The 27,978-nt window shown below is 39.4% G+C and overlaps 1 protein-coding gene across 2 annotated transcripts in view; it reads left to right on the forward strand.

Moving 5' to 3' along the window:
* The first annotated feature begins 3,256 nt into the window (after positions 1–3,256).
* Positions 3,257–27,978, forward strand: part of RBMS3 (RNA binding motif single stranded interacting protein 3) — a 545,220-nt gene continuing 520,498 nt past the window's right edge. For both annotated transcript variants that reach the window (XM_034760833.1, XM_034760834.1), the window contains exon 1: positions 3,257–3,988. In XM_034760833.1, coding sequence (XP_034616724.1) covers positions 3,914–3,988 — 75 coding nt within the window. In that variant the 5' untranslated portion in view covers positions 3,257–3,913. The remainder of the gene's footprint in view (positions 3,989–27,978) is intronic.

Raw genomic sequence — 27,978 nt, forward strand, 5'->3', positions numbered from 1 at the left:
AGCCATGATATGATGAGATTTTTAGCTGTGTAGAGAGGAAGTGCTGTATCTTAGGGCATGTCTACACCAGGACTGACTGACCATGGCAAGCTGGGGTGTAAATCTACAGCGCTCCAGAGTGCCATGTGCTAACTGTCCTACTATGGTGGACTAGAAGTTTCCTAGTGTTCATCCATGTACAGTGGTTTGAAACAGCAGAAGGTCAAAGGTCACTAGAGAGCTTGTAGTGTGCATCAGCAGGGGCCACATAGACAGCGCATGGTCCTCTGGAGTGCTGTAGATTTACACCCCAGCTGGACCATGCAGATGTGCCCTTAGAGATTTTATGCAGAAAGAATCTGCAAGATTTAGGTGTAGCCTGGATATGAGAACCTTGAGAGGGGTCTGCTCCAAGTCAAAGATGAGGCCCAGGTTATGGGCCTCAGTGACAGGCAGGTAATGGTGGTGTTGCTCACGGGGGACAAGTGAGAAGATAGTTGGGAGTGCTTGGGGAGGAAGACTGAGGGTATGTTTACACTGCAATTAAAAACCCGCAGCTGGGCTGTGCCAGCTGGCTTGGGCTAAGGGGCTGTTTAGTTGCAGTATAGATGCTTGGGCTGGAGCTTGAGCTCTAGGACCCTGCGAGGAGGAGGGTCCCGGAGCTCAGGCTGCAGCCTAAGCCCAAGCATCTATACAGAAATTAAACAGCCCCTTAACCTGAGCCCAAGTCAGCTGGCACGGGCCAGCCACAAGTGTTTAATGGCAGTGTAGACACCCCCCTGGAGCTCTGTTTTAGCCATGTTGAGTTTGAGCTGACAGCTAAACATCCATGAACAAACAGATATCAGAAAGAGTGGCTGAGATTTTAAAAATTAGGCTAATAATGGCTGTTGCACTCTAGCTTTATAGCTATCATGCTTTCAGAAACCTTCCTGAACCTATTTTGTGCTACTTTAGCAGAACCCTAGCAGTTGCAACTGAAAGTTCTTACCCAGTGGAAAATTAGAGAATATATACCCAAAATTCAGTAATTACTCAATAGAATTATGCCTTCATCCAAAATATGTCTGGACTACATTAATTTGTGTGGAAAATACCAATGGCATTAGAGCATTTTGTTGATAGAAATACTTGCTATCTAGCAGAAACAGGAAATTTACAAGTAATGGTTTGCTTAGTTTGTACAGATTAGAGTATGACTCGGTTTTGTACTTAGCATTACAGATATTAGAGATGGAAAAGACCTGTTTACGTGTTATAGTCCATCACTTAGCCATTACAAGTTTCTTTACTGTAGTATTATATATTTTTCCAGTGCTTTGTCCAATCTACTCTTCAATGTTTGTGATAGGGCTTCCTGTGCTTCCCTTTTAAGGATGCATTTGGTGAAATGTTGTGGTCTGTGTGCAGGAAATCAGACTAGATGATCAAAATAGTTCTTTCTGGCCTTAAAAAAAAAATCTATGAATGTTGGAAAGTCTATTATACATTTAAATTGATCTCATCTCAGTCAGGAAGTTTTTTCTTTTATATTTAGTCTTAATCTTCCATATTTATGATTTCATCCCATTACTCCAGGATACACAGGGCTTTCTTCCCCTAACCTGGCTTTCTAGAGTCAGATTCACTATAGATCTACGGCTATCACAGTTTCAGAAACCTTTTTGGACCTACTTTGTGTTACAGGATCAAGCCCTTAGCTTCTCTGAATCTGTTTACATATCGGTAAAATGGAGATAATAAAAATCACCTTCCCATCTCACAAGAATGTTATGAGAATTAATAGTTAACATTTGTACAGTGCATTAGAGATATGGGGCAGATTTTCAGGTGCTCTGCTCCCACAATTGGAGCCAGATTTTTGAAAGAACTCAGCACCTAGCAGCTTCCGTTGCATGACGCAGAGTGCTGTTTAAGTACTAAAATGAAAAAATAGCCACTGAGGAAGTGAAACCATGCGTTCTGGGATTGCAGTGATTCATGGATGTGTATCACACTTTTGCTCTGCCTCTCTGCTTTGTTGCACCTTTTTTGCTGGTGTAACTGGCAGGCTGTGGGGATGTATATGAATCCTTGCTCAACTTAATGCCATGTTGCTTACAAGAACATCAGTCTGACAAAGCAGAGTTGAACGTGATGTTTGCGTGCCTGTGTCACGTGCAAGTGTGTGCCCACAAACCAAAACACAGCTGGCAGGTCTAATTTTAGACCTTACCAGCCTTGAGAAGTGTCCCTTTAAAGATATACTTTTCTCTCTAAAAACAATTTGGCTGATAATACAGCTGCTGACAATCCTGCTGAAGTATTACATATGATTTAAATAAAAACAAAGGAAACCACTGCCCAGTAATTGTAAATTAAAAAAAAAAAAAAAAGTGAGGCCACTAAAGAAAGATCCACAAATTAAATGATGTGTCAAAGGAATACGTGATTTTAAAATTTAAACTTGGGATTTGTACACACAATAAGACAAAGTATATTGACTTATTTATTTGTACAGTGCCCAGAAATGTTACAGGTGATTTATATACATATAAAGTAGGTCCCTTCAGATAAATAATATTCAAAACTTTTGCTTAAGTTGGTCAGAATCAGCTTGAATCTCTTGCAAGCCCTGTCTCTTTACTCGGGCTTTTAGGGAGCAGTGGTAACATTTATGGTGCAAGTGTGTGAGACTGGTACTTCTGGGTGCTGTGGGATGTTGCCAGGGGATGGTGTGATGGATTATCTGAAGCTCATGAAGGGTATTATAAAAATTATATTAAAGCCATGGAAAGCTCAGGAGAGGTGATCCCCTCCCCCACTTCGTTATAAATCTAAATAGAGGAATGACTGAAACAAGTCTTAATATACTGGATCTGTCAAAGTGAACACTTAATATGCCTGGCCCTTTTTACCCCGTGTTTGTTTCTGTGCAATGGTAGATTATTGTACAAATTACTTTTCTGCTTAAAACAATTCCATGTTGGAGAATCTGTTGCTGATCTCCTAATAGACTCTGTGACCTTGTGGGTTCGTTCGTTCTTTCTTTCTTTCTTTGTCTTAACAGCGTCACAAAATATCAACAGCTTTTTTTTAAAAAGGCTCATCCTTTGCAGCAATGTCTTTGAGTCTCAGGTATTCTGTGCTCCTGGCTTACTGTTTGGCTGGTTTGTTCTGTGACTTTGTGAAGTGCAGAATCCACTGCCGGTATTTGAAGTTCCCCGGGTTCAGTTACACCAGCAAGCGCTGCTGTAAAATTGCTTTGCTTTCCGAGATAGCCAGCAGAGGGAATCGGGACTTTGCTTGCAGCAGGGGCTGAAAAAAGCAGGCTGTTTCTTCTTGGAGGAAATACTGCAGCCTTCTGGACTGCGTCTGCTTCTCGAGGGAGAGGCTTACTGTAGGTCCACCCACACCGGCTGGAAGGAGGGGGTTTGAATGAAAGACAAGACAAGCCCTAAACACCATGTCACACCGTGAGAGGGGCAGCAGCAAGTAGGCTGTGGAAAGCTGCTTTTTTATTTAATTTTTTTTTTAAATAATAAAGGGGAGCGGGGTTGGGGTGAGGAAGAAGAGAGAGAGAAAAAGCTGGTCTGCAGCGGTTTGGAGTTCCACTGTCTTGCTGATTTCTCTAACAGGACTTTTTTTCTACAGACACTGGCAATTGACATTACTACAGACAAGCTGGCTAGGAAAGAAAACGCTGTATCCTGAGTGCAGGAGGGCGTGGGGGGGGAAACAAAACAAGGTTTTTTTTTTTTTTAGCTCTATCTATATTTTGTTTTTGTTTTTATTCTTGCTGTGTTGGACCTTGTGAGCAGTAGAAGGCAAGGAAGTCTCGAAAGCCTCATCAGTCATCAGTACTGTCAGGAATAGTGGTTTAAGAGGAAGAAAGGCCTGGGGCACTACACCCTGTCAACGAGTTCCCTGCATCGGAGATAAAGATTCCAGCTACATGGGCAAACGCTTGGAACAGCAACCAATGTACCCTCAGTACACTTACTACTACCCTCATTATCTCCAAACCAAGGTATGGTACAGCAGTTCCCTGCCTGTCCAGCAGTGCTAATATGATATCATTATACACTTAGTGAAGGATGGATGGTGGAGTTGCATAAATTAGAGGTTTTGTTTGTTTGTTTGTTTGTTTTTTCCCCTTGAATTCAGTATCATGCAGAGCTAATAGCCAGAAACAGGAAGGTTAGGCTTTATGCACTTATTTATTAATTTTATTTTGACTACTATCTTTAGTTAATCCCTTTAATTCCCCTCTCCCTACAATAAATGTGGTTAATATTGTTGAAGCAAGTATACATGATTATGGCATAGGCTGGAGATGGCTCTGGACAGCATCAGGCATGCAAATACTGTTTCAGTGATCTATGCAATTTATTTGGCGTTCAAAAGCATTTTGCCATTAGCAAAGAGACAGTGGATACCGAAACTTTTAATCAGTGAAGTCTGAGAAGCTGTGGGGTTCTGGGGTGGACAAGGCGCTAACCTACTGTAAATCTTTTGGCGTTTTCTCTGATGTATTGAACTGCTTTTAATGTTGCGTTAAATATTGAGGATGATCTGGCTGTGTGCTGTTACATTTGATAGGGCTGGAAATAGATAGTAGCTACTGTCAGAAAAAGCACCAAACATGGTTTCATATTTTTCAATGTCAGTGGCTCTGGAAGGCCGGTCTGCATCTCCCAGCAAGACTGAATGAAGTTGATGACACCTGGATTTTAATTAGTTAAATCATGCTTTGTTTTTCCCTAATGGCATTGTACAATAATCTGCTGCCCAAAAGAGTCTCCTTTGCAACCAGTGGACAGTAACAAAAACAACTCTGCAAACCAGTTAGGGCATCGTAAAGAAAATTACTATTCTGAAGTGCAACCTCACAACCATAGATTAACAGTTTGAGTCAATGAACTAACGTTCTTGTTTTTTAAAAACAAACAAAAAAACCCCAATAACCTCCACCCCCCAAACAAATGTCACCCCAATTTAAATGGCAGATTTAAGCACATAGGACACATCTGACTTGGGGGCGGGGGTTACTTTTGGTCTCAAACATGTTGAGCTAGTTATTATTGAAAGGCCAAGTTACGTTTCCTTGCCAATAAAATTACTTTTCTGTTAACGATTATAGCCAGACCCCTGCATTATATAAATTAACTAATTGTGAAAACTGAGACTAAGGTTGGCTGGAGTTGTGATGACACCAGAACCACTCAATGTGATTATAGCCTTGTAATTCATAACATGATTATCTCTCATTTGTTTGCTGTGTGCTTTCTCTACCTATAATGTGCAGAATTTTTGTCTGAGATCAGCCCATTTTGGGGGGAGGGCAGGGAGTAATTGTTTCACCATTTTTTCCCCTCAAGGTCGATTCAAATAGCATTTTACCTTTGTGACCATTTAGTCCGTATTGTGCAGCAGCAGCATCCCGTTGCTAGCTTGACTGCAATATTGGCTATAGCTTCAACTGTTTGGGGGATTGGGGATGCAGACCGATGCCATTCCTCAAAACCTGGCAAGCCAAAGACATGAAACAATTTATGGGTATTTTTTGAAAGAACAATAACCTCAAGTACTGGATGAGAAATGCTGGACATTCCATCTCTTTTACTCATGTCACTTATATTTTGCCAGTCCTGTTTTTTTAACTTCCCTTTCTATTTTGTAAAATATGCTTTTTGGGGAAATTAACCTTCTGATCCAGTTGAAAGTGACAACTGCTTTCCACACAATGACTTTTTAACCTGAAGCTTTTGGAGAATAAACTAAAATTACTTAATTATATATTATCTATAATTATCTATTGTGTTCTAGAGTATAAAATTATCTACTCTTGTGAAAAGTTGTGTGAGTGTAAATATATATTTGAACACGCATTATTTTTGCAAGGGTAGATAATATTACAAATCTATAATAAATTTTATATGGCATTAATTTCTCTCTCAAATCTAAATAATAAAATAAACGCACACATATATATTTCTGTACTATAGTCCTAAAGAGTTTAGAGTAGTGCAGACAGGCAGCATCTGGATTTTGTTACCTTAAAGCTAGCCATCAGCTCCTGGGACATTTTAGAGTATTTAGATGCATTGTATGTCTAAAGCCAATATTTGGGTAATCAAATAATGTGGTAGAGAACTGTATCAGTTATCACGCCTATCACGATAACACATATTAATATACCACTGTATGATTTCAGCTACTCTGTGAAATTCACAACTTTTTTATTTTCTGGAAACTATGCTGTGTATTGTGTTAAACAAAATTTTAGAATTCAACTGTGTGAAAACATGTGTTCATATCTGGATATTCATAGACAGGGAAGGGGGAATGCATTAATTTAAAATCATATAAAGGAATTTTAGGCTTTCTGGGGGCATTTTTGTTCAATGCCTAAAGCACAGAGCAACAGGACATTAAATATACAACATTCTGAAATTTAAATGTTTTCCTCACATTTTCAGATCAAGTGCTTTGCTTTTGCTTTGCTCACACTGTAAATTAATCTCAGCTGTTCAGAAAGAAGTACAATAGTACTGTGTAGCACAGCTTTTTGGAGGGGTTTTGTACAGGATTGAATAAGGTTCACAAGGTCTAGAGTCCACATTTGTACCTTCTAATATAGCTAACATGTTGTTAAGCAATAATGGTGTACATTAATAACTATATGGGCTAAAGAATTTTAAATAGAAGAATAGGATCCACATGTTTTGGTGATTGCCTCAAGTTTTACAAATGTTACATGGCCTCATGCAGAACATGAAACACACAGTCTTATTATTCAATTTAGTTGAGCACCTTAATTATAAGATGCCACCATTGAAGTTAATTCTTCAATGACTGTTTCAGACAAACCCACAATAATCCAAAAAAGTAAAAAGGTTCAGTTTTGTAAAGGAGATTATAATGTCTTTAATATGTCCTGTAAGGACAAACAGAGGGATTGAAAGAAAAGGTATTTTTTTCCTTCTGGCATGACGCTGGCTCACTACTGAATTAGCTTGAATTGTCTGAACTTTCTTAGCTAAGTCCTGAGAGTAGAACTTGCTTATTCTAAGCATGTTATGAATTATATTTAAAATCAAACATTTTTGTTACTGTTATAAATTAGGAATATGTGGCGTCACGTCATCTTGCTGCAAAGAATATCACGAAGGAATATGTTCGCGTGTCACATGCATATGACACTATTTCCTATAATTTAGGAAACCCTTTGATTTTATTTTGGACTGCTCGACAATGAAACGTTTCTAGAGTGGTGTGTGTGTTGATGGGATAACTAAGAAACCAACTAGTTTACGTAGCTGTGTTGTAGAAATTCACTTATAAGAATATCATGATACCTAATCTTGCCCCAATCCTTGAATTTCCATTTTTGATCTCTTGCCTGAAAGTGTAATTCTTTTTTATAAGATTGGAAGAAAAGACTGAGTGATGTGAAATGTCATGTAATGATTAAGAATGTCATGAGGAAAAAAAGATTTCGCCAACACGGTTTTACATATTTGATGGAATCTTTTGAAGTAATGGTGCTTGTGTCTTTCCTTTGGCCTTTGCAGTTTATGGTCAGAATTAAGACTGGGAAGACCATTCTTAGAAAACAGTGCATTGAATAAATTGAGTCATTTTCTGTTTGCTGTTACCTGTGGACAGACATGGATTCTTTTGGATTTATTTTTTACAATCGTTTGACCGGCACTTTATATGAATATATTTCAGCTTACCAGTTTTTTGTATACTATTTGCTTTGCTATATCTTTGTCTAGTCACTATTTATTATTCATAGTGTGTATTTGGTCAACGAAATCACATGGTATTCGCTCCGGTTCCTGGTTGGATGGCTGAAACCGAGGGTGGCACCAGTAGTGAATACCAGTGTGCAAACACCCTGCCATGCACATATGTGTAATAGGAAGAACAGCCATTTCATAACATCTGTGTGAATAAAAACCCGTCTGGCATGACTGTTAAGAGAAAAGTGAACAAAAAGGGGGATGAAAAAGAATGAATTGGTAAGCGAGTCAAATGTGTGACAATGTTTGCACAAACTTGAGAAAGAAGCCCTGGAAATTCAAGCAAGTGTACTGCTGAAATCGGTACACTTTTTAAAAGTCACTTTGGGTATGAACATTTTTTAAAAGAATGAAATCCTTCATTCTCTCTCCTTTTTTCCATTTTTAAGACATTCTTTGGTCTGAGCAAGTCAGGAACTGCTTTGAATTTTGTGTGTGAGGGAACACTTCCTCTTCCCCTGTATCAGCCTCATTTATAAAGCAAATCACCAGAACCCACACACAGCTCTCCATGTCTCTCCACTACCTTGCACCCACCAAGCCAGAATTCTTTTCTCACTCACATTGCAGTTTAGCCAGTTTATTGCATTCCCCACTTTGGGCCATCTGGACATACAGAAGGCCTAGAAGAAAGAGTTCCAGATACTAAGATGCCTGACAGGGCTTTTTCTGACTGGTAGTGTTCAGATTGTGTTTGGTGTCTGGTGTGAAGTAGGGGTCAGGTGTAAGGAGTAATTCATCAACCGCACACTGATTTCAGGCTGCATTTTCAGCCATCTGCAACCTGGACTGCCGCCAGGGCTCAAAAGTCTAGCTGGAGCCTGTGTGATAGTGCCAAAGTAAAAGCAAACACTTGCAAATAGAGAAATACGTTTCTGGGAATGAAATTTGTATGTACTTAGCTCTTGGTTGGTTCAGTACATTATAGCATTTAAAAAAAAATCTCTCTGACAGGTGTCTTTAAGATATATGCAGTTGTTTAAATGGAATTAAAATATTGTTTGAACACTGATTATATTTTTGACTGTGTTAATATCTAACCCTGGTATGCTGCCCGTTGTGTTAAATAATCAAAAAGCTTAAAATTATGTCCTCCCTAGAAAATCAGAACCACACATGCTTATTTGTCTTTCAGTACTACTTACCATATAGTTTTACACATTCTTAAGTTAAAAATATTTTTGTTGCTATAAAAGGCTATTCTTTTCAAATGATGTTGTATTTTAGTTGATCTCCTTTCAGTGTGAATCTATTTAAATAAAACACAAAAGTGGGAGAGTAAGATGAGATTTCCCCTCTCCCCCCGTTTTAAAGCAGGACCTCACTGTATGGCTAGGCTTGGCAGAATTCAGTGTTTGTTTTTATAATTTTGATGGATAATGTTTATTTTTCAGCATTTAAAAAAATATTGATTTAAATTTTTCACAGTTGCAGGAAATTCTGAGAGGGGTCAGACAGAGGGAGGGGCTAGACAATTATTTAATCATAGTAGACATTGAGGATCCATAAGCTAAAACTTTATAAACATTAAAACACAAATTGTTGACATCACCTCAAAATATACAAAGTGAATATCCTTAAATCAAACTCAAATAAGGTCTCAAGCAGCATTTTTCTTATATAACCAAAATTTAGAGATAGGCAATCATCAATGGAAATATGTTTCATTGGTTTTGCTGGTACAATGAAATAGACATTTACTGACAAAAATGTAATCCTTCTAGGTTTATGTATGTCATGGGGCTGTATCTCGCAAACACACATGAATAACTTTACTCACATGAGAAAAGGTACATGTTTGCCAGGTCAGGTGATAAAAATCTTGCTATAACTTATTATATATTATTGACAGTATTTCATACATGGTGCATATCTAAAAGCAAACAGTGGTGTTTAAAATTATTCTTATGTATCTGTGTTTATTAAAAGAGTAAGATAGACAAGATGATGTATGTCTCTCTTTAACTCAGATATCTTGGAAAAAAAATCATCAGATCAACGGCTCTTAGATTTCTGTGAATTAAAAACCAGATAAGAAAAACTGTGTACAAAGATAAATGCCTGAGTTCATTTCAGGTCTTTCTCTAAGGAGTCTGGATAGTGTTGGTTTTGCACTGATATAATTTTAAGCAGGTTTTCTGACATTATCAGTACTTCTGGCAGAGTCTTGGAGTTCACTTACAAACATGCATACTCTGAAGCTTCCAGTAAGACCAGCAGTTTTTTTTTTAAATGAGTGGGTTGTTTTTATTATTGATTGCTTTTTGTTTTTGTTTTTTCTTAAATCTTTTAATGATAGAAAGTGTATGTAGAGAAAAGTGGTTGATGTTTCTCCAGAACTTGCTTCCAATGCTACATTAAAATTTTGTTTTGTAACAGTCTCGTAAGCTACAGCTGTATGTGATTAAATAGTGTAATATCAAAAGCATGTGTGAATAGGCGCTTTTATGATATAGTTGTTCCATACCAAAAGACTGCAGATGGGCAGAATGGGGAAACTGAGAACAGTGATTTACTCATATATTGTCACAGTACATGTTGTGAGTACTTGCGTAGCTATGTTTTGCAATTGCTTTCACACACATGCAGACAATATTGAGTGCTGGAAAGAAGTTTAGAAAGAAATCTTTTTATAAAGAGAGCCATCCCCTCAGCACAAACACAAAATATGTCAGATTAAGAATTGTATGTGCAGAAAATAACATACTGAGTTTCGTATGCAGTTGATTAAAATTATATATTATATTGCTTAACTAGATTTACAAATATATAGTTTAATCTGCTCTCAGTGAGGTCAATGGTAAAAATCTCATTAACTTAAATGGTGCAGGATGATGCCCAGAAAGCATGTACAGTTCTCTATGGCAACGTGTTATAGATGAGCACCAAATACATTTTTTAAAATATAGATTCCTCACAAAACCATAACTGAATCTCACGTTGATCCTACATACTGACTCGTCTCTAGATGTATGGATTTATTTTATATTACCGGTACTTTAATTTATATTTGTATAGCATCTGCTTTCTGCTGCTTATCCACTGTCTGTCTGGCTCTTTCTCTCCCACAATTGAGGTATGATTTATACATGTAGAAGTATAATTACAATACATGATGTCTTGCATGTTGTCTCTTGTTTTAAATGCATATAATGATGTTCATTGTTTTATGTAAGAGAATAATCATAGTTACTAAAGGAAGGAACAGGGTGAAGCCTGAAGATCTGTCATTGACTTGTAGTTCCATAATTTCCTAATCAGAATTCAATGCCATCATTTTGAGAATACCACAATATTGTATTTATCTTGTGAGGATCTTAGTTGATGATATGGTCATCTCTAAATATGCAAGTGAAGCAAAGCATTCACTCAGTTTACCCAGTAATTGAGAGTCTGAGTCTCCAGGTGGGTTCTTTAGTTTTATTGTCTTTAGAGTTCATTACAAGCCAACATTATCAACAGTCTCTTGATGTACCATTCTTTATAAGTGGGTAGATTTTCAACTTTTCATTGTCAAACAAGGGCGGAGGATTATTTCTCTGACTCTCAGATACAAAATGGTAAAACGTTATTTGCCATTTTTAAAAAAAACAGTTATGTGAATAATTTCCCTCTTTTTGCTTATTTGTGGCGAAGCCGATTTATGAATCAAGAATGATCTAATTATACAAAAAGTGTTGAAATATGAAAATTTAACAGAATTTTGAATCAAATTATGCAGATAACATTCTGTAGACCCAAATTGCTCGAACACTCCTCTGTTGCATTATATCTGTCATATTCAGATCACTTGATTGGTACAGATCATAAGTGGAAGTCTTAAACCATATTGATTGTTTGTTCTGATGTAGAGACCTCTGATTTTTTGGTTCCTTGTGTACAGACATTTGATTCTCGATAACGTGTGTTTTATGGATGGTACTGTGGGGTGGCTTTGATTTATAGGGTGTTACATAGTAGAAGTGACCTCACTGCTGCATGATTAAAATTTATTTAAGAAGAAAGTTGTTTAACAGATTTTTTTTCCCATGGAATATGAATCAAACATTGCTTTGTTCATATTTTGTGAACTGGCATCTTTAGCAGAGTAAATCTTTGTAAATCAAAGCTCCGCGTGGCAAACTAATTTGTCTTGTATATGAGAGGGATGAAGTAGAGAGATTCTCATGGGTGTAGCAAAATGACACTGTCTTTCTTAATAACTGTTTGTTCAGTTCATTCCCCTTACTTTTTTTGTACAGTCTGTGCCTCCATGATGCCGTATCTAAAGATCAAACACCCTGTACTATTTAGAGTTCAGTATTGATGCTGCCTCTGAGTCTGACCTTTCTGCATTCAGCTTCACACCAACAGGAGGCGCAGAGCTGAATGATCAAATATTATTTGATTTGCTTAAAAGGCAAGCTGTGGATATTAGGAACAAATGCAATGTTATGCAGGCTGCAGTTGCCTTCCTGGCGAAGAAGTTGGTAACCTTTAGCTCGAGACTACAGGAAGCTGAGAGGGAAATCGAAGATATGGAAATAACTATTGATGGAGAAGATGCTCTTTTGACAGAGAATTCCAAAGCCAGCAAAGCCCTGAGATATTGAATTGATGACCTGGAAAACAAGCTGAGATTAAGAAAAATCATGTTGAAGGGGTTCCACAAGGCTTGGAGACAAGAGAACCTGAAATACTTCTATGTCCGAATGGATTATAAAACTGGGATGCATAATTATGGTGCAAGAAGTTAAACCTAGATTTCAGGAACTCACCTAGTTTACATTCCTGCTCTTCTTTTGGATGCAAAAAGTACAGACAAAGCAAGAATGATATGCCTACATTAATTTCATAGTGCTATAAGGGTGGGCTTCTAAAGGCTTGTTGTAATTTCCACCCTCTCCCCACGTGCTCACGGATGCCTTCTGGAAGAATAAGGAAGCTGATGGTAGCCAAGCAGTGGAAGAAATGGTCTTGGAAATCTTAGACATATGAGTGACTTCTTTGTTTCCTTAGGTGGGAAGGAATTGCTGTCTTTAAAAGATGCTGCCAGTGCGTTTGCTTTATAGGGAAGGAAGTGCATCTCACTACACAGACAAAGACTGCAATCCTTATATCTGCTCTACCCGCCTGTGCCTCAAGTTTGTCTGACCTTTTATTGTGGAGTATGCTTATAAATGAGTTAAGCTTGTTGGTAATGTGGAAATTGATGGATGCTATTAAAAAAGGGTAAAGATAATGGGGAATACAATTTTTATTTTTATCTTCTCGTTTTATGGCTGTGAATTGGTTAGGAGCTAGTTACTGAGTTCATGCCCTTTTCTCCCTATCTCTTTTGATTCATAACAGAGGTGTACTGTGTTAATGATCCCTTCCTCCAGCTTTAACAAACTCTGAAATATTAAATATGAATTAGGTAGTTTGGAGCGCTTCATGACTGATTCAAGAGCATCATTTTATACTTAATGAAGGTAATACACAACTTAAAATATCAATTCAAATTTTAGTGAACACACAACAATATGTTTTTGGGGACTAGTACTTGTGAGTAGAAAATGAAATTTTATTTTTTAAAATATTTTTGATATGACCTATACAAGAAATTCTGTAAAGATGAACATATTTGTGGCATTCATTTCTTACTCATACTGGAGTATCATATCTGCCTTTCACCTAATAATAGCCAAGCTTTTAAAATATATGTAAGATCAGAACTGCAGATATTGCCTAAAACAAGAATGCTTTCAATACCACATATTCATGACTGTCTGTATTCCTTTTAGCTGATATACAGACCAATAATCTACCTCTGTAATTGAACTTTATCATATGTCTTTACTTGCTTAGCTTGTAAATGAAATATGTACTTCTAAAATGGTTTTGACAAAGAAAGGTTAGTACTGAAAAGAAAACTGAACAGGACATACACAAGTCTGTGTCTGTTTCTGTGTTGATGACAGCTACCTTTAGCGCTCAAAGAGTGAGAAACAGTACCTGAAAGACATCAGAAAAAGACAGCAGCACCGAGTCTTTCAAAGATTGGCAAAACTTTCAGCATGACTTAATAATCTAAATGCCTCCCCTATGCTATATTAGAGGAGCATATATTGTGTCAAGGTGGAGCTCCTGTAAGTACTGTTAAACAACCCTTCGTGAAAATAACCGTAAAGGAGACATATTGCTGTGGCCTTTAGCAAAGCAGTTGGGAGCTTTCTGCCTGGAAGAGCATCAGACTCGCAGACTTTTGTGTATGTGTTCTCTTTGTGTTTTGCAGCTTTACATCCTAAAGAAACATTAGGTGAACCAGGTATTCCCAGTCAGCTTGTAATTTTCAGTGCCATTTCTAGGATGTAATGTATGTAGGATCAAGTACGAAGACAGATGAACTAAAAATAAATCTGGTTGACTTCTGGCTCTAGCAGGAGACCAACAGTGTTCATTGTGAATTCAAGTGCCTGTAATCGCCTCATAAGTGCAGGTATGAGACTCAGATGCCATTTCTTGAATTCGAAGATTGCTGTTATACCTTTTTTTTTTTTAAAATGCTCATTGGCCAGACAGATTCAACCATTTATCTCAGCCATTTTACAGAATTAGTATAACTGTATACACTTGTCTCTGAGCAATGTGTAATTTCCTGTGGTTTGAAAAACCATTAGTGTAAGATTGTCTAAATCTAATAGCATAAACATTAATTTACTGTGATAGGTGGGTTGGTGGGGTTTTGTGCAAGCATAATTCAAACAATAATTGTACTGAACAGAAAGGGAAATACGTTTTGTATCCTTCATTTGCTGCCTTGCTCTTCCCTCAATGGACCCACTTTGATGATAATTGCTTCGCTTGATACCATGATTTAGATCTGCAGAGAGTTGTACAAACATTAGCTAATCCTCTCAACCCATTCTGAGAGGAGAAGCAAGTGATACTATCCCCATTTTATAGGTGTGGATGCAGTAGCCAGAGAAGTTAAAGGCAAATTTTTCAGAAGTGACCTCTGATTCTCTGATTATTCAGACATGCTGATCTCTCATAACTTAACTAATAGAGTGCTCAGCACCTCTGAAATGAGACCCAAGGTGTCTCAAGATGAGCACTTTTGAAAATGTAGCTTTTAAATGGCTTATCTGAAGCCGGAGACTGAGTTACTTTCGTAGCTGGTTCAAAACGCAGGGTAAGATCAACCCCCCTGCTCTGGTCCCTTTACACCAGCTAAAAGGGACAGAGTAGTGTAAAGGGGCCCTGAAAGCCATGCTTCCTTCCAGGGGAGACTTTCCACAGTGGAGACACTGGGGAAGATGGCTGTAATGCCCTCTGAGGTCCTGTGGGTAAGCCTCAGCATAAGGGAACTGCCTGATGCAGGGCTGGTGATGGGAGAGGCATGACGGGGGTGGGGTCGCAGTATCCCCCATTGCTGAGATTCCAGGCTGCGCTGTGACCTGCAGGACATCTCTGGGAGACTGCTGTCACTTGGATAGGCCCACTGCTCTGTCCGAGTTATGCCAGGAGCTGCATAGAATCTCACTGGCAGAGGTGACTAGTGCCCAGTCCCAGGCTCCGTTCATTAGCCCGAATGTATCACTGCGATTTTGATATCAGTCATAATAGGGACAAATGTCTTTGCAAGACGTACTGAATTTTGATAATGTCACTTTAGGATTGCTCTTGATCAATGATAGATGAGTCGTACTTCAGGATAATTATCAATGGCTATGATACTTTGTTAATTGTCAGGGCAACTTGGTGTAGAAAAGGAGTTATTTACTGATAGGTGTTAGATAAATAGTATTCAATAAATACTTATTCATTCGAGCCAGCTGGTCTTCCATGTCATATGCTCCAAATACGATGCATCTTGCCAGGATTTATTTTCGGGTTGTTTTTTGTTGTTGGTGGTGCTTTTTTTCATTTTGGCTTCAACGTAGTATGTGCTTCATTTATTATTTTGTTGGAAGTAGCTGCAATTTTCAAAATGAGCTTGTTCAGAATGGGTGTGACGTGCATTATATGAATGCTGAGAAATGGACTTTAAGACAGATGTTTATAATCTATGGATCCCAGCATTTTGCTTTAGTTATGGTAATGTAATATAAACAAGAGTGGCTCATTGCTGATTTTTTTCCAGCAGCACTGCAATGCCATTGCTTACTAGCAAGAGCTAGATGGTGATTTTACAATCTGCCGTGGGGAAGGGGTGGCGTGTTGCTTCCCTGCTCTAGGAGCTGATTGGTGGAGGGACTGTGCCTCAAGACAGTCACAATTCCTTCCCAACTCCTCCCTTATTTTAAGGAGGGAGTAAGCTATCTCAGGCTTTTTTTGTGGAGCAGCTTATTCTGCACCCAGATAGCTACTGTGACTGGCAAGTTGGGAGCAAGGAGTGGAGTTGTGCTCGTCCCTTTCCCCACTCCTGTCTATCCCTTTCTCACTCATTTGCTTTTATAGGAGTGTTATCAGGTGAGTTGCCCCTGCTCCTAGCCAGTATCACAGTCTGAGCAGGGAAGTACTGGGGGGACCTGACTCCTCTTTGCTTGCCAAGGAAGGGCTGTGGCAATCAATCCGAACGCGGTTAGAAGCTGTGGAGAGTTTAATGTATTCCCTGGAGCATTACAGCAGTCCACTATTGGAGGTGTGTGTTATATAGCAGCAAGATTCTTCAGACTAGGTAATATTCACTAATCTTCAAAGGGAATAGGGAGTGTGGAGATTATTAGGAGACAGTGACAGACCTAGAAAATGCTGGTGCATGAGAGTTAGGCTCTGATGGTGTGCAGTGAGTGTAAAACCTCCCTCCCCCCATCTTGCTTATTATCAATGTCCACCCTCTGTGATAGGTATTATCTGCCAGGCCTATGTTCTTATGGGGTCTTCCTCCTTTCTTTCCCCCCTCCTTTTGTAGTGGCTTCAATGTTTTGTTGTTTTCTGCTCCTGGGCTTCTGCTGTATGTTATTGTGCTTGTGCCGTGATTTCATCTGTAGTGCTTTTTCATTGGCCCTTGTGTTGTGTTGTATTCTCCTCTCCCCCTTGCCTCATGTTGTTGTTTGTATTGCAGTGTCACCTACTGAGATTGGGGCCCCATTGTACTGTGCACTGTTCAGAGTAAGAGACGGTCTTTACCCAGAAGAGCTTACTGTCTAAATAAGAAAGACCTGCAAGGATGAGAGGGGAAACAGGCACGGAGAGGTGACTTGCCAAAGGGCACACAGCAAGTCAGTGGCAGAGGGCGGAATAGAACCCATATGTACTGATCCCCAGTCCACTTATCCACTAGCCAAATGCTGCCTACTGTTTTTGCTACAGCCACTCCCACCACCCTTAGGGTATTTTGTGTCTCCGCCTGGCTGTGTGTGTGTGTGTATATATATATATATATATATATGTCCACCGCTCCACATCAGGTACTGGGTTGTGTCTCTCCCTCCTCACCCCTGAACCCCGTGTTGTGTGTCTGCCTCCACAGCCGTCTCCATTCCTCCTTCACTTGAGCCTTCTCTTGTACTACTTCCTTTAGCTCTATTCACTTGTGTTGTGTCTCCCATGTTTCATTTTCTGGCTGATTTCCATATGCTGGCAGCCAAAAAAAATGAGCTAAAATCTGGCTCGTTGAAGCACCTTGTGTCAGTATGCCAGCACTTCAGATGTAGGGATTTTAGCAGCTTTTGCTGGGCTGCTTGCATGTTGAATAAAAAGGAGCTGGGCACAGGAGCCTAGCAAAGGAGATCAATACGAGACAGCAAGTCAACACCCAATGGACAAGAGGTCCACAACTACCATTCTGTGCAATAGCAAAAGAAACCAGCTCCAGGCTCAAAGTTATACTCCGGATTTGTCAAACTTGTGCCTGGTGTTACTAGGACTATAGTATTTTGGGGTAGGCATCCTCCCTGGAATTGTTCACTGCTGTTAAAAGTCAATAATACAGATGGAGGGAAAGATTTGTAGGTTTTGCAGCTAGACAAGTTGGCCAGAGATTAATATTAAACTGAAATTTCAAATGGACACTGTCACATACAGTAGCTTAGGGCAGTGGTCTCCAAAGTGGGGTGCGCGGCAGGAGGAACGCTTTTTTTTCTCTTTCTTTTGCTTCGGCATGCTCAAAATTTTTTTACTGATGGGGTGCGCAATCAAAAAAGTTTGGAGACCACTGGCTTAGGGCCAGAGTGTCAGAGGTACTGGTCGCCAGCAGCTCCTATATGTGCTAGAACTGCTGGGGAAAACTGCTCAGATTCTAAATATGTTTTTTCTTTAAAAGAAAACCTAAATAAAAAAAGCAGAAAGAATAGGCCCATGTAAAGACATGCTGTCAGATTACAAAATAATGTATTGATTAAAAAAAATAGCGCAAGTGGCTTTATTTGTGTTACAAATAGCACTTTATATTTACACCATGGAAATGTTAAATATCTAATTTACTTTGAACTCGGTGTGTTTTACCTTTGGTATTTTACTCTGCCTGGATAGTAGAAATAGAATGGCCAGTTTCACATTCAGGTCTTATAGACAGGTCTTATTGGTGTATTTGGGTTGCAAATGCTACAGGAGAATGGTTTTTAAAAAAATCAGCTGAAATTAAAAAACAGTTAATGGGATGATTTTTAGTGTTTTGTAAAAGCTTATTTTTATAAAACCTTCATTTTGGGCAAATTTTCAACACTTTGTACTGTTGCTATCTCTCCCTTAGGTCCATATTCTGACACACTCACACTAGGCAGAATCTTAGGCCTGGTCTACACTGGGGATGGGTGGGCGGGGATCGATCTAAGGTATGCAACTTCAGCTACGTGAATAACTCTGCGCCTCTCGCTGAGCTGGAGTACAGGAGTCGACAGGAGAGCTGCCATGGAGTGAAGACATACCCTCACTCCATGAGTACTTTTATTGAAATCACTGAGCTGGGAAACGGAGTGAGGAGATACTCAGCATGAATAAGACAAGCAGAATCTGGTCCTTAGGAAAGAAATTTCATTTTGTGAGCATATTGCAACGAACGGAGAGTTAAGAGATGAAAAACTACTACTGCACAGAAAAATACTTGTTTCATTTTAAGCCTTGGTTCTGCAAGTGCTCATGGGAAGGAGTTTGTTCCTGAGGAGATCTATTTAATCTATCTATGGATTTTATACTGTTGCCCATTGCTATAGTATCTTGCACTGTCTGCCTACAATTCATAGCAACAGTGAGGTCCCTAGTGCTTCATAGAGTTTCTGGCATTTCTCTTTCTTGGGAAAAAAATTTGCTTAGTAGGATTTTTTTGTAAATATTTTTTTCTTTTGGTTATTTTAGGTGGAATTTCAGTTTTTATTAAATATTTATTTCGTTTTTTAATTTTGGTTGGGGTATTTAGGCAGGTGTGTCAAGGTTAATGTTGGCAAATATTACTAACATTTTTAAAGCACAATTGTCTTGTCCCAAATGTAACTTGACCTTTTACTAACAACCTACCAGTACATTTTCAAATAGTTCATGATAGTTGTTTGGCTATGTTTTGTACAAATCTGAGATAAGGGATCTATTGAAGAAAAGAATTAGAAAGAAGCACAAAGATTATCTTCTCTTTTGTTTGTTACAAAGACTGGAGAATATTCAAATGTTACACATTTTTACACTGGATGTGTAGTAAAGAGTTAGGTCAACTTGCAAAAACTGTAACGTGGTATTTTCTATAAATAGAATTGTTTGTTAAAGTAGAAGTAAATGTTTAAGTTAATCCAATCGGCAGGAACAAGTTCTTGCCAATAAATAAGATCAGGAAGCTTAAAATGAAAAGAAGTAAACTAGAGATTTGAAAACTGGATTGATATTCAGCTCTGTACAATAGGATATTAATGTTATGTAGCTAATCTGTCTCTATAATCTGTCTGTGTATCTAGTCTAGGAATTTACATGGTTCCCATCATTGTAGCATCTCAGCTCCTCCCAAGTAATTTCAAAGAGAAATAACAATAACAATCTATCTTCCTCCTTTTCTTTTCAGTCTGTCAGAGAAATAGCTTGATTAGTTTATACTTTGTTTGTGTGAGTGGGCGTGTTGCATGACTGTGTATATGAAGAACTGAGGAAAGCTAAATCAAAGCAATGACTCTAGCGGGTAATTCTGAAAAGGTGAGCTGCACAGTCATTCTTAGCTCATCTGGATGTGAGTTCTGTAGTCTAGGTCCAGCTCCTATGGGTGTAGGTCCAGTCTCCTGCATTCATAAGTTCCCTGTGTTGGTGTTTCAGTGGAAGAGGTGATCTCGGAGATAGGTAGAGCTAATCCTATGGAAGGCTTTGAATATTTGGGCAGAGACCTTGACCTGGGCTGCCAGCGTGTAGAGAGCAGAGCGCTGTGGTGATGTGCTCACAGGGACCTTTGTTGCGATGCTTGACAGACGTTTTGTAACATTTGGAGTTTTTCAGGTTTAAGGCTTCATTCCTACATAGCCTTTATTCGGGCAAGGGGACACAGTCTATTTAAAAATCAGTTATGTCTGAAATTTCTTTACCTACTCTTTTTACAACACCTAAGGTTACTGGAGTGGAAAGCGACTGGAGAAATATTGGTCTCTGCTTTCCCCCCCCACTTAGTTTCCATTATGCACTGTGCATGGAGTCTGTTTGACTGTTTCTCTTTGTAGTCACAGTCTGATTCTCATACCCTTATGCCCCAACTCGTACTATTGAGATCAACGAGCCTACTCAGTCAGAATCTGGCCCGTAGTCATATCGTCCTGTTTCTGTGTGGGCCTTTCATACAGCAATAGGGGGACAGAAATAATATATACCTTTAAAAAATTGTGATATGGCACCACAAAAACTAGCAGTGGGATTCAGGGGTAGGTGTAGCAAATTAAACTATTTTGCCATTCTTTTAAAAAAGTGACTAGATTTACAACTAAAAGTTGATGATGACTGTTGTTGTCAGATCTTGTTCACGGATGGTATCACAGATGTAGTCAAGATCCCGCTCATGGACATTCACCAGACTACCATGAGGGGATCTAAACGCTGAATCTCTGTGTGTTTTAAGCCTCCGAGTTTGAACAGAGTACAGGCACTGACTCTGGCTTGATCTCTCTATGCACACTGTTGGGGCCTGTCTAGTGCCTTCTCCTGAGAGCAGAGATCTATCAGTCCAACTGTCTAGCCCATAGATCAGTGAATATCGCTCAGGCTCCCATATGGTGTATGCATACCCTTTCCCGGAACTCCACCCTTGTGGGTTTACCTCTTCAGGGCCTTGTGATATATGTAACACACAACACAAGCACATAAGGACTTGCACAGGATTCTTTGCTTAGTAGCCTGGGAAATACACAGATCTAGACAAAAATAATAAACCCTACATGCATTTCACTGCCTCAGTTTTCTCACCACCATGGAAAATTCTCTCTCCTGCCCCCCCCCCCCCCCCCCCCCCCAAGCTTGATTTGACCTTGGTTGGTCTCACAGCTAAACCTCCTCTCGACCTCTTTATGAAATCATGCTTGTCTCTTCCCCTCTCCTGCCCAAAGCTTCCTGTCCTCCCAAAGCCTTCCCCCGGTGAGTCCTCTTTAAATCCCTGTTTTGTTACTTCTGACTCTTTTTGTCCTGTTTGGGAATTTTTCATTCTGTCTCAGACCTCTGCAGAGATACTAGATTGAACTGGTTTCCCACCTCTGGCACCGTCCTTAGGGTATCCATAGTTCCAAGGTGCTTCCACCTAACCAGGCAGTCATTTAAATTGTAACAACTCTCCATTGTCCTTGATCTGGTGGGTACTTGGTAGAGCAGGGTTGGCCAACCTGTGGCTCTGGAGCCACATGCAGCTCTTCAGTAGTTAATATGTGGCTCCTTGTACAGATACCGACTCCGGGGATGGAGCTACAGGTGCCAACTTTCCAATGTGCCGGGGGTGCTCACTGCTCAACCCCTGGCTCTGCCCCCAATCCATTCCTTCCTGTCCCCTCTCCTGAGCCTGCTATGCCCTTGCTCCTCCCTCCTCACACCCCGAGCCTCCTGCAGACCACAAAACCGCTGATCGGCGGGGCTGTCGGTGGGTGGGAATGGGATGGGGGGCTGCTGACTTATTACAGTGGCTCTTTGGCAATGTACATTGGTAAATTCTGGCTCCTTCTGAGGCTCAGGTTGGCCACCCCTGTGCTAGAGGCTTGTCAGCAAATGGTGAATTCCACATTCACAGAGAGGCATTTAAAATGACAGCATTTCATAACAATAACTTTATAAACATCACCCAGAATTCGTAAGTTATACAGACACGTTCCCCAAATCATCACAGATGCTGGGGCAGTTGAATTTCTAGATGCAGGAGGAAAGGAATACATGCTAACTAGAATTTCTAAAGTGGCAACTTAAGGAGCAGGGTCTGGAACAGGAGTAGTCAATAGGCAGCCCACGGGCCAACTCCAGACCACCAGACACTTTTGAATGGACTGCGAAATCTTTTTATTTACTTATTATTATCATTATTGTTTTTTATTATTATTTTCTTTGGCGTCTGGACCTTGACTATACCTTGACCAAGAAATTTGGGCCTTGACAAAAAAATAATTGACTACTCCTGGTCTAGAAATATACATTTTTAACCTGTGGCTTAGAAACAGCAGCTATACACCCATATGGACACTTCTATGGAGGTACAGACTTGCTGTACAGAATCCCACCTGACTTTTTTCTTTTTAAATGACAGTCTAACTGCCATGTTGTAAAGAAAAATTCAAAAATGTGAATTGAGTATAACTGATGCAAAGACATCTGTGTACATTGAGTGGCGTCTAATTTTGGAAGCTCACATGGGTGGAGTTTATTTTGCGGGTGAAACTTGGAAAGGCATCACTTCCTTTCCCCCCCTCCCCCATCTGATCCCTGCTGAGAATTACACATTAACACTTGCCATGTTCACAAAGAGACAGAATGTGATTTTTTTTTAAAAAAGGGAATTATCTCAAGGCCATTAATGTTTGCCGTTGAGTTTTTGCCTACATACAGCTCGTAACAAAGCTTTCTAGAGTGCCAGTGCAATGCCAGTGAAATCTGATAAACGGCATCACAGAGATCAAACACCTTACAGCTGACAATTCTGTGTATGGAAAAAAAAATCCTCAATTTGACTTTAAGTGAAATACATTTTCTGTAGCTACTGTGATAACTATTGAATCTCTTTCCAGGTATAATATGAATAAATGATCAAATACTTAGGTCAAGTTTTTTAACAACGGGTGCCTGAAATTAGGCTCCTGTCGACATATTTCATCACCTAAATAAATGGCCTGATTTTTAAAATACTGAGCACGCACTGAAAGCAATGGAAACTACTATGTGCCTAGCACTTTTGAAAATCAGGCCATTAAGGTATATTTCAGTAATACAGAACTCTGTGCTAATTAGGATTAAAACAGAAAGAATGACTAAAAAAGCGGAGTGTATTTTATTGTCTTATGAAAAAGACACTGGATCAATTTCTGCATGACTTTTTCTCCAGCAGAGAGTTTGGCCCATACATTCTAATTTAACTATGTTCTTTGAAGAAGTCTCTTTAAAGACTGTGAGTCAGCAAATGTTTGAAGTGGTGAGTCATAGCTAGGACCAGCCGATTGATAGTAACTGTGGAGGTGAAAGGAGCAAAATCTTTGTGCCTTCTACTGGGAAAGATCCATAGGGAGAGGCCTAATCTTGAGCTGAGAGCGTGCACAGAGTGAGCGGCACTGACCGGATATGCGCATGCTCAGTTAGTTGTCAATAGTCTAAAGCGAATACAATTTGTTAAATAAATTAAATATTAACAAACAAACCACCACCACCAACAAATGCAACCAACCTCCTCCACCTCTAGTTTCTAATGTAAAGATAATCCCTATCTCAAACAAATGCAGTCCGAGAGTGAAGATCCCAGTGTAATGATGGAGGTAAAAGACTAGCAGAAGATATGCCCACTTGTTTGGAGGTCAAGAGGCTTATGTGTGTACCCAGTGCAAAGAGCACAAGTGCATCTCAGAGCACAAGTACATCTTAAGGCCAGAGTTGCCTAAGTGCAGGAGTAGCAAGAGATGGAATTATTTATAGAGGCAGCAAATAGATAGACCGGGACACTGTAGAACAGGTTCAGCTCAGCACAGGCTGCCCTGATCTTCCAGTTGTATAAATTTGTCTCATGATGAGAAGAAAGCAAGATGGAAGAGAGGCATAAACTCCCTTAGATGGGAGGTGTAAAGCTCGTGTGCTCTACCATAAGAGGTGCCCCTAGCAGCATGTGTAATTATCCTGTGATCCCTTAGCCTTCATCTGGCTGAGATGTGTGAATATTGGCCTTCCTATTGGAATGGAAGTGCATTCGCTCCAAACTCATGAGGCCTCATTTGTATCGTGTTTCAAATGCCAAACTATATTATAAAGCTAACTTTTCTTGTTTACCTTGTTAAGCATGAATATGTTCTGTAGCCTTGTGCCATATGGAATGCTGCCATTGTAAAAAAAAAAAAAAAAAAAATCCTGACAGACAAGAACACATTCTTACAGAAAACTGACATAATTAAATTAAAATGAATGTCTAGGTGAGACTCTTTTGCCTTTTTATTTGTTCACACTCCAGGAATTTATTGAAATTACTATGAAATTAGGTTTTAAAGCAGAGTACTGAGAGTTTTGAGAGTGCAGACTTTAACAATGATCTGTTCCTATACGCTCTGGTGATACACTAGCTAGTGACTACATATTCGTACATATTCGGCTGTCAGTAGTTGGCATGAAAAGCCCGTACCCTTTCTTACAAAGCAAAATTCCCAAATGACCAGCTGCTAATCCAGGAGAATAATAATGGGATGTTAACCTTGCTGGCAGGCAGATGTTTCTATCCAGGTGTAATATCTCTGTCACAAGAAAGGGATTAGATACTCCAGCCCCATCAGCCAGTAAGATGTACAGTCATCCAGGAATAATTTTCCAATTTAAACAGACTATATAAAACACTATTCCCTGTAACAGACTAAAGTGCTGACCTCTTCAACCAGAAACAGTATCTTGACACATTGTGTATTATCTGATGCATCCTCCTGTATGAGTCAGAAACAATTACCCAAACCATGTAATCTTATCCCACTCCAGATAAATCCATTTACATGCTGGTCCAAACCAAAAATGCTGAGCATTCCTTGGTATATTTCTCAACAGCCCCACCATTCCCCTAAGTGTAAAGGGGTTTGAACTGATATTTTCCTTGGCTTGGGGGATTGTTGATCTCAAAGAAGGGTATAACGAGCGGGGTCCTGCAGGGATCAGTTCTGGGTCTGGTTTGTTCAATACCTTCATCAATGATTTAGATAACGGTATAGAGAATACACTTGTGAAGTTTGTGGACGATACCAAGCTAGGAGGGATTGCAAGTGCTTTGGAGGATAGGATTAAAATTCAAAATGATCTGCACAAACTGGAGAAATGGCCTGAAGTAAATAGGATGAAATTCAATAAGGACAAATGCAAAGTACTCCACTTAGGAAGGAACAATCATGGGAAATGACTGCCTAGGAAGGAGTACTGCGGAAAGGGATCTGGGGGTCATAATGGACCACAAGTTAATAGGAGTCAGTAGTGTAACACTGTTGCAAAAAGAGTGAACATTCTGGGATGTCTTAGCAGGATTGTTGTAAGCAAGACACAAGAAGTAATTCTGCTCTGCTCTGCTCTGCGCTGATTAGGCCTCAACTGGAGTATTGTGTCCAGTTCTGGGTGCCATTTTCAGAAAAGATGTGGACAAATTGGAGAAAATCCAGAGAACAGTAATAAAAATGATTAAAGGTCTAGAAAACATGACCTATGAGGGGAAAAAATTGGGTTGGTTTAGTCTGGAAAAGAGAAGATTGAGAGGGGACATACGTTTTCAAGTACATAAAAGGTTGTTACATGGAGGAGGGAGAAAAATTGTTCTTAACCTCTGGATAGGACAAGAAGCAATGGGCTTAAATTGCAGCAAGGGAGGTTTAGGTTGGACATTAGGAAAAACTTCCTGTCAAGGTGGTTAACACTGGAATAAATTGCCTAGGGAGGTTGTGGAATCTCCATCATTGATTTTTAAGAGCAGGTTAGACAAACACCTGTCAGGGATGGTTTCGATCAGGGTTTCTCAAACTTCATTGCACTGCAATCCCCTTCTGATGACAAAAACTTACTACAAGACTCCGAGAATGGGGACCGAAGCCTGACCCCCTCCCCTTGCCCTGGGGCGTGCAGAAGCTTGAGGGCTTGAGCCCTGGGCGGTGGGGCTTGGACTTTGGCTTCAGCCCTGGGTCCCAGCAAGTTTAATGACTCTTTAATTTAGCAGAAAAGATATATCAAAAGTCAGTTACTGCAAGTTGAAGCTAGTAAATTTCATCTGGAGATAGGGTGCGTATTTGAACAGTGAAGGCAATTAACTATTGAAACAGATTGCCAAGAGGTGTGGTAGATTCTTCATCACTTAGTCTTTAAATCAAGATTTGATATCTTTCTAAACGAGATGCTCTGATCCATCCACAAGTTATTGGGTTCAGGAATTACTGGGTGAATTTCTGTGGCCTGTGTTATACCAAAGGTCAGACTAGATGATCATAATGGTCCTTTCTGGATTTCTAATCTAAGTCTTGGCTCTGCAACTACTATTATAATTTGAGTCACTAATTTAATTGCAAGAGATACTGGCAGACTTGAAGGGCTAAATTCAGAGCTGAATCTAAGTGCACAAGGAGACTACTTGATGTGTTTGACACCTGGCTTCCCCAACTTCTGTTACTTCAACTTAGACTCTCTTAGAGTCACACTGACTTACGCACTGTCTCTGAACTCAGCCCACTGAATAAAAGGAGGTCTAGCTGATATAAATCAAAAGCTGAAACGCCAGAAGGGAGAGGGTGTATCAAGGAAAAACAACTAACAGAAGAATGTGTAAGAATGCATACACTTCAGCGCCCTCTAATTTGGCTTACAGCTTTTCTGACTCTTTGGCATATAAATAACATCAGTTCAGGCTCCCTTATGCGTCAACAGAGTATGTATAAGAAGGTCTAAGGGGCTCCGAGTGAGCATAAGGGAGTATAAATTATATTTTCTTATTACATATTGCTTCTGAATTTGGCCCAGTTTCTTCCCTTTATTTTCATTATGTCATCTTTGTGTCAAAAACTATGGATCTGTGTAAATATTTTCTTGTGTGTTAAGTGTATCCAGCATTTTACTGGATTTAGAGCAGTGCTTTTATAGAGAAGTAATGTAAGAAGTTGTAATTATTCACAAACTGCCTTCACTCCATGTTGGGTTGAAGAAATGGTAATGCTGAGATACAACAGTTGAGCAGTGAAAACCTCTGAGCTTCAGAAGGCTTAGATAATGTCCTGGTTTGTTTCTCCCTTCCATGACCCACCTGAAAATTCCTGAAGCGAATCACTTCGTAAGGTGATGCTGGAAAATAACTGAATGAAAGTTTCATGTAGAGAATCCAAATGTACAAAACCTTAACTTGTTCACGGGGAAATAAAAATAATCATACAATGTTTTCCTCTTAGCGCTGAATAGGAAAAATTGTCTTTGTAAATGAATTGAGAGTTACAGTGAGGTTTGCTATTATGTAAAAATTTTATACGTTATGCAGATTATTTCATCTCTTTGGATTACATTGCCACAAAAACTAAATCAAATCCTGTATTTCAGTGCTGATAATATTTTGAGATTCTTCGCTAGATTTTGGGTATGTTTTTCTGACGCTCTCATAAAACATTTAAAAAGTCAATGGGAAGATAATATTGTCTAGTGGGTAGAGCAAGGAACTGGGTACAATAGGGAGAGGCAAGTCTCTGAGGTTTCATTTCCCTCTACCATTTACTCTCCTGGGTAAACTCAGAGAAGTCACTCTTCTGTGCCTTAGTTTTCTCATCTGTGAGGTGGGTATAAAGTCTACAGTATCTCATAGAGGTATTATAAGAATCAATTGATATTTTAAAAATTCTTAGGTGATGGGAACTATATAAAAATGTAAAGTATTTGTGTTGTTTTCTATCCTATAAAAGAGAGTGGTTTGTCTCCTCCAACACCCCAATGTTCATGTAAATGATAAAATCACAAATGTTCCATAAATGTGCTCAGTGCAATTTATTAGCATCTTTCCCTTGGAGCATTACAAAATGATTTACAGAGACAGGTGTTACTAATGGTTTCCAGCCATCCTTCACAAAAAGTGGAGCCTTTTGACACGGGATGTTGAAGGAAATAGAGTGTTGTATCTGTTTTTATA

The sequence above is a fragment of the Trachemys scripta genome, chromosome 2 (assembly GCF_013100865.1).
Source record: "Trachemys scripta elegans isolate TJP31775 chromosome 2, CAS_Tse_1.0, whole genome shotgun sequence".
NCBI classification, from domain to species: Eukaryota; Metazoa; Chordata; order Testudines; family Emydidae; genus Trachemys; species Trachemys scripta.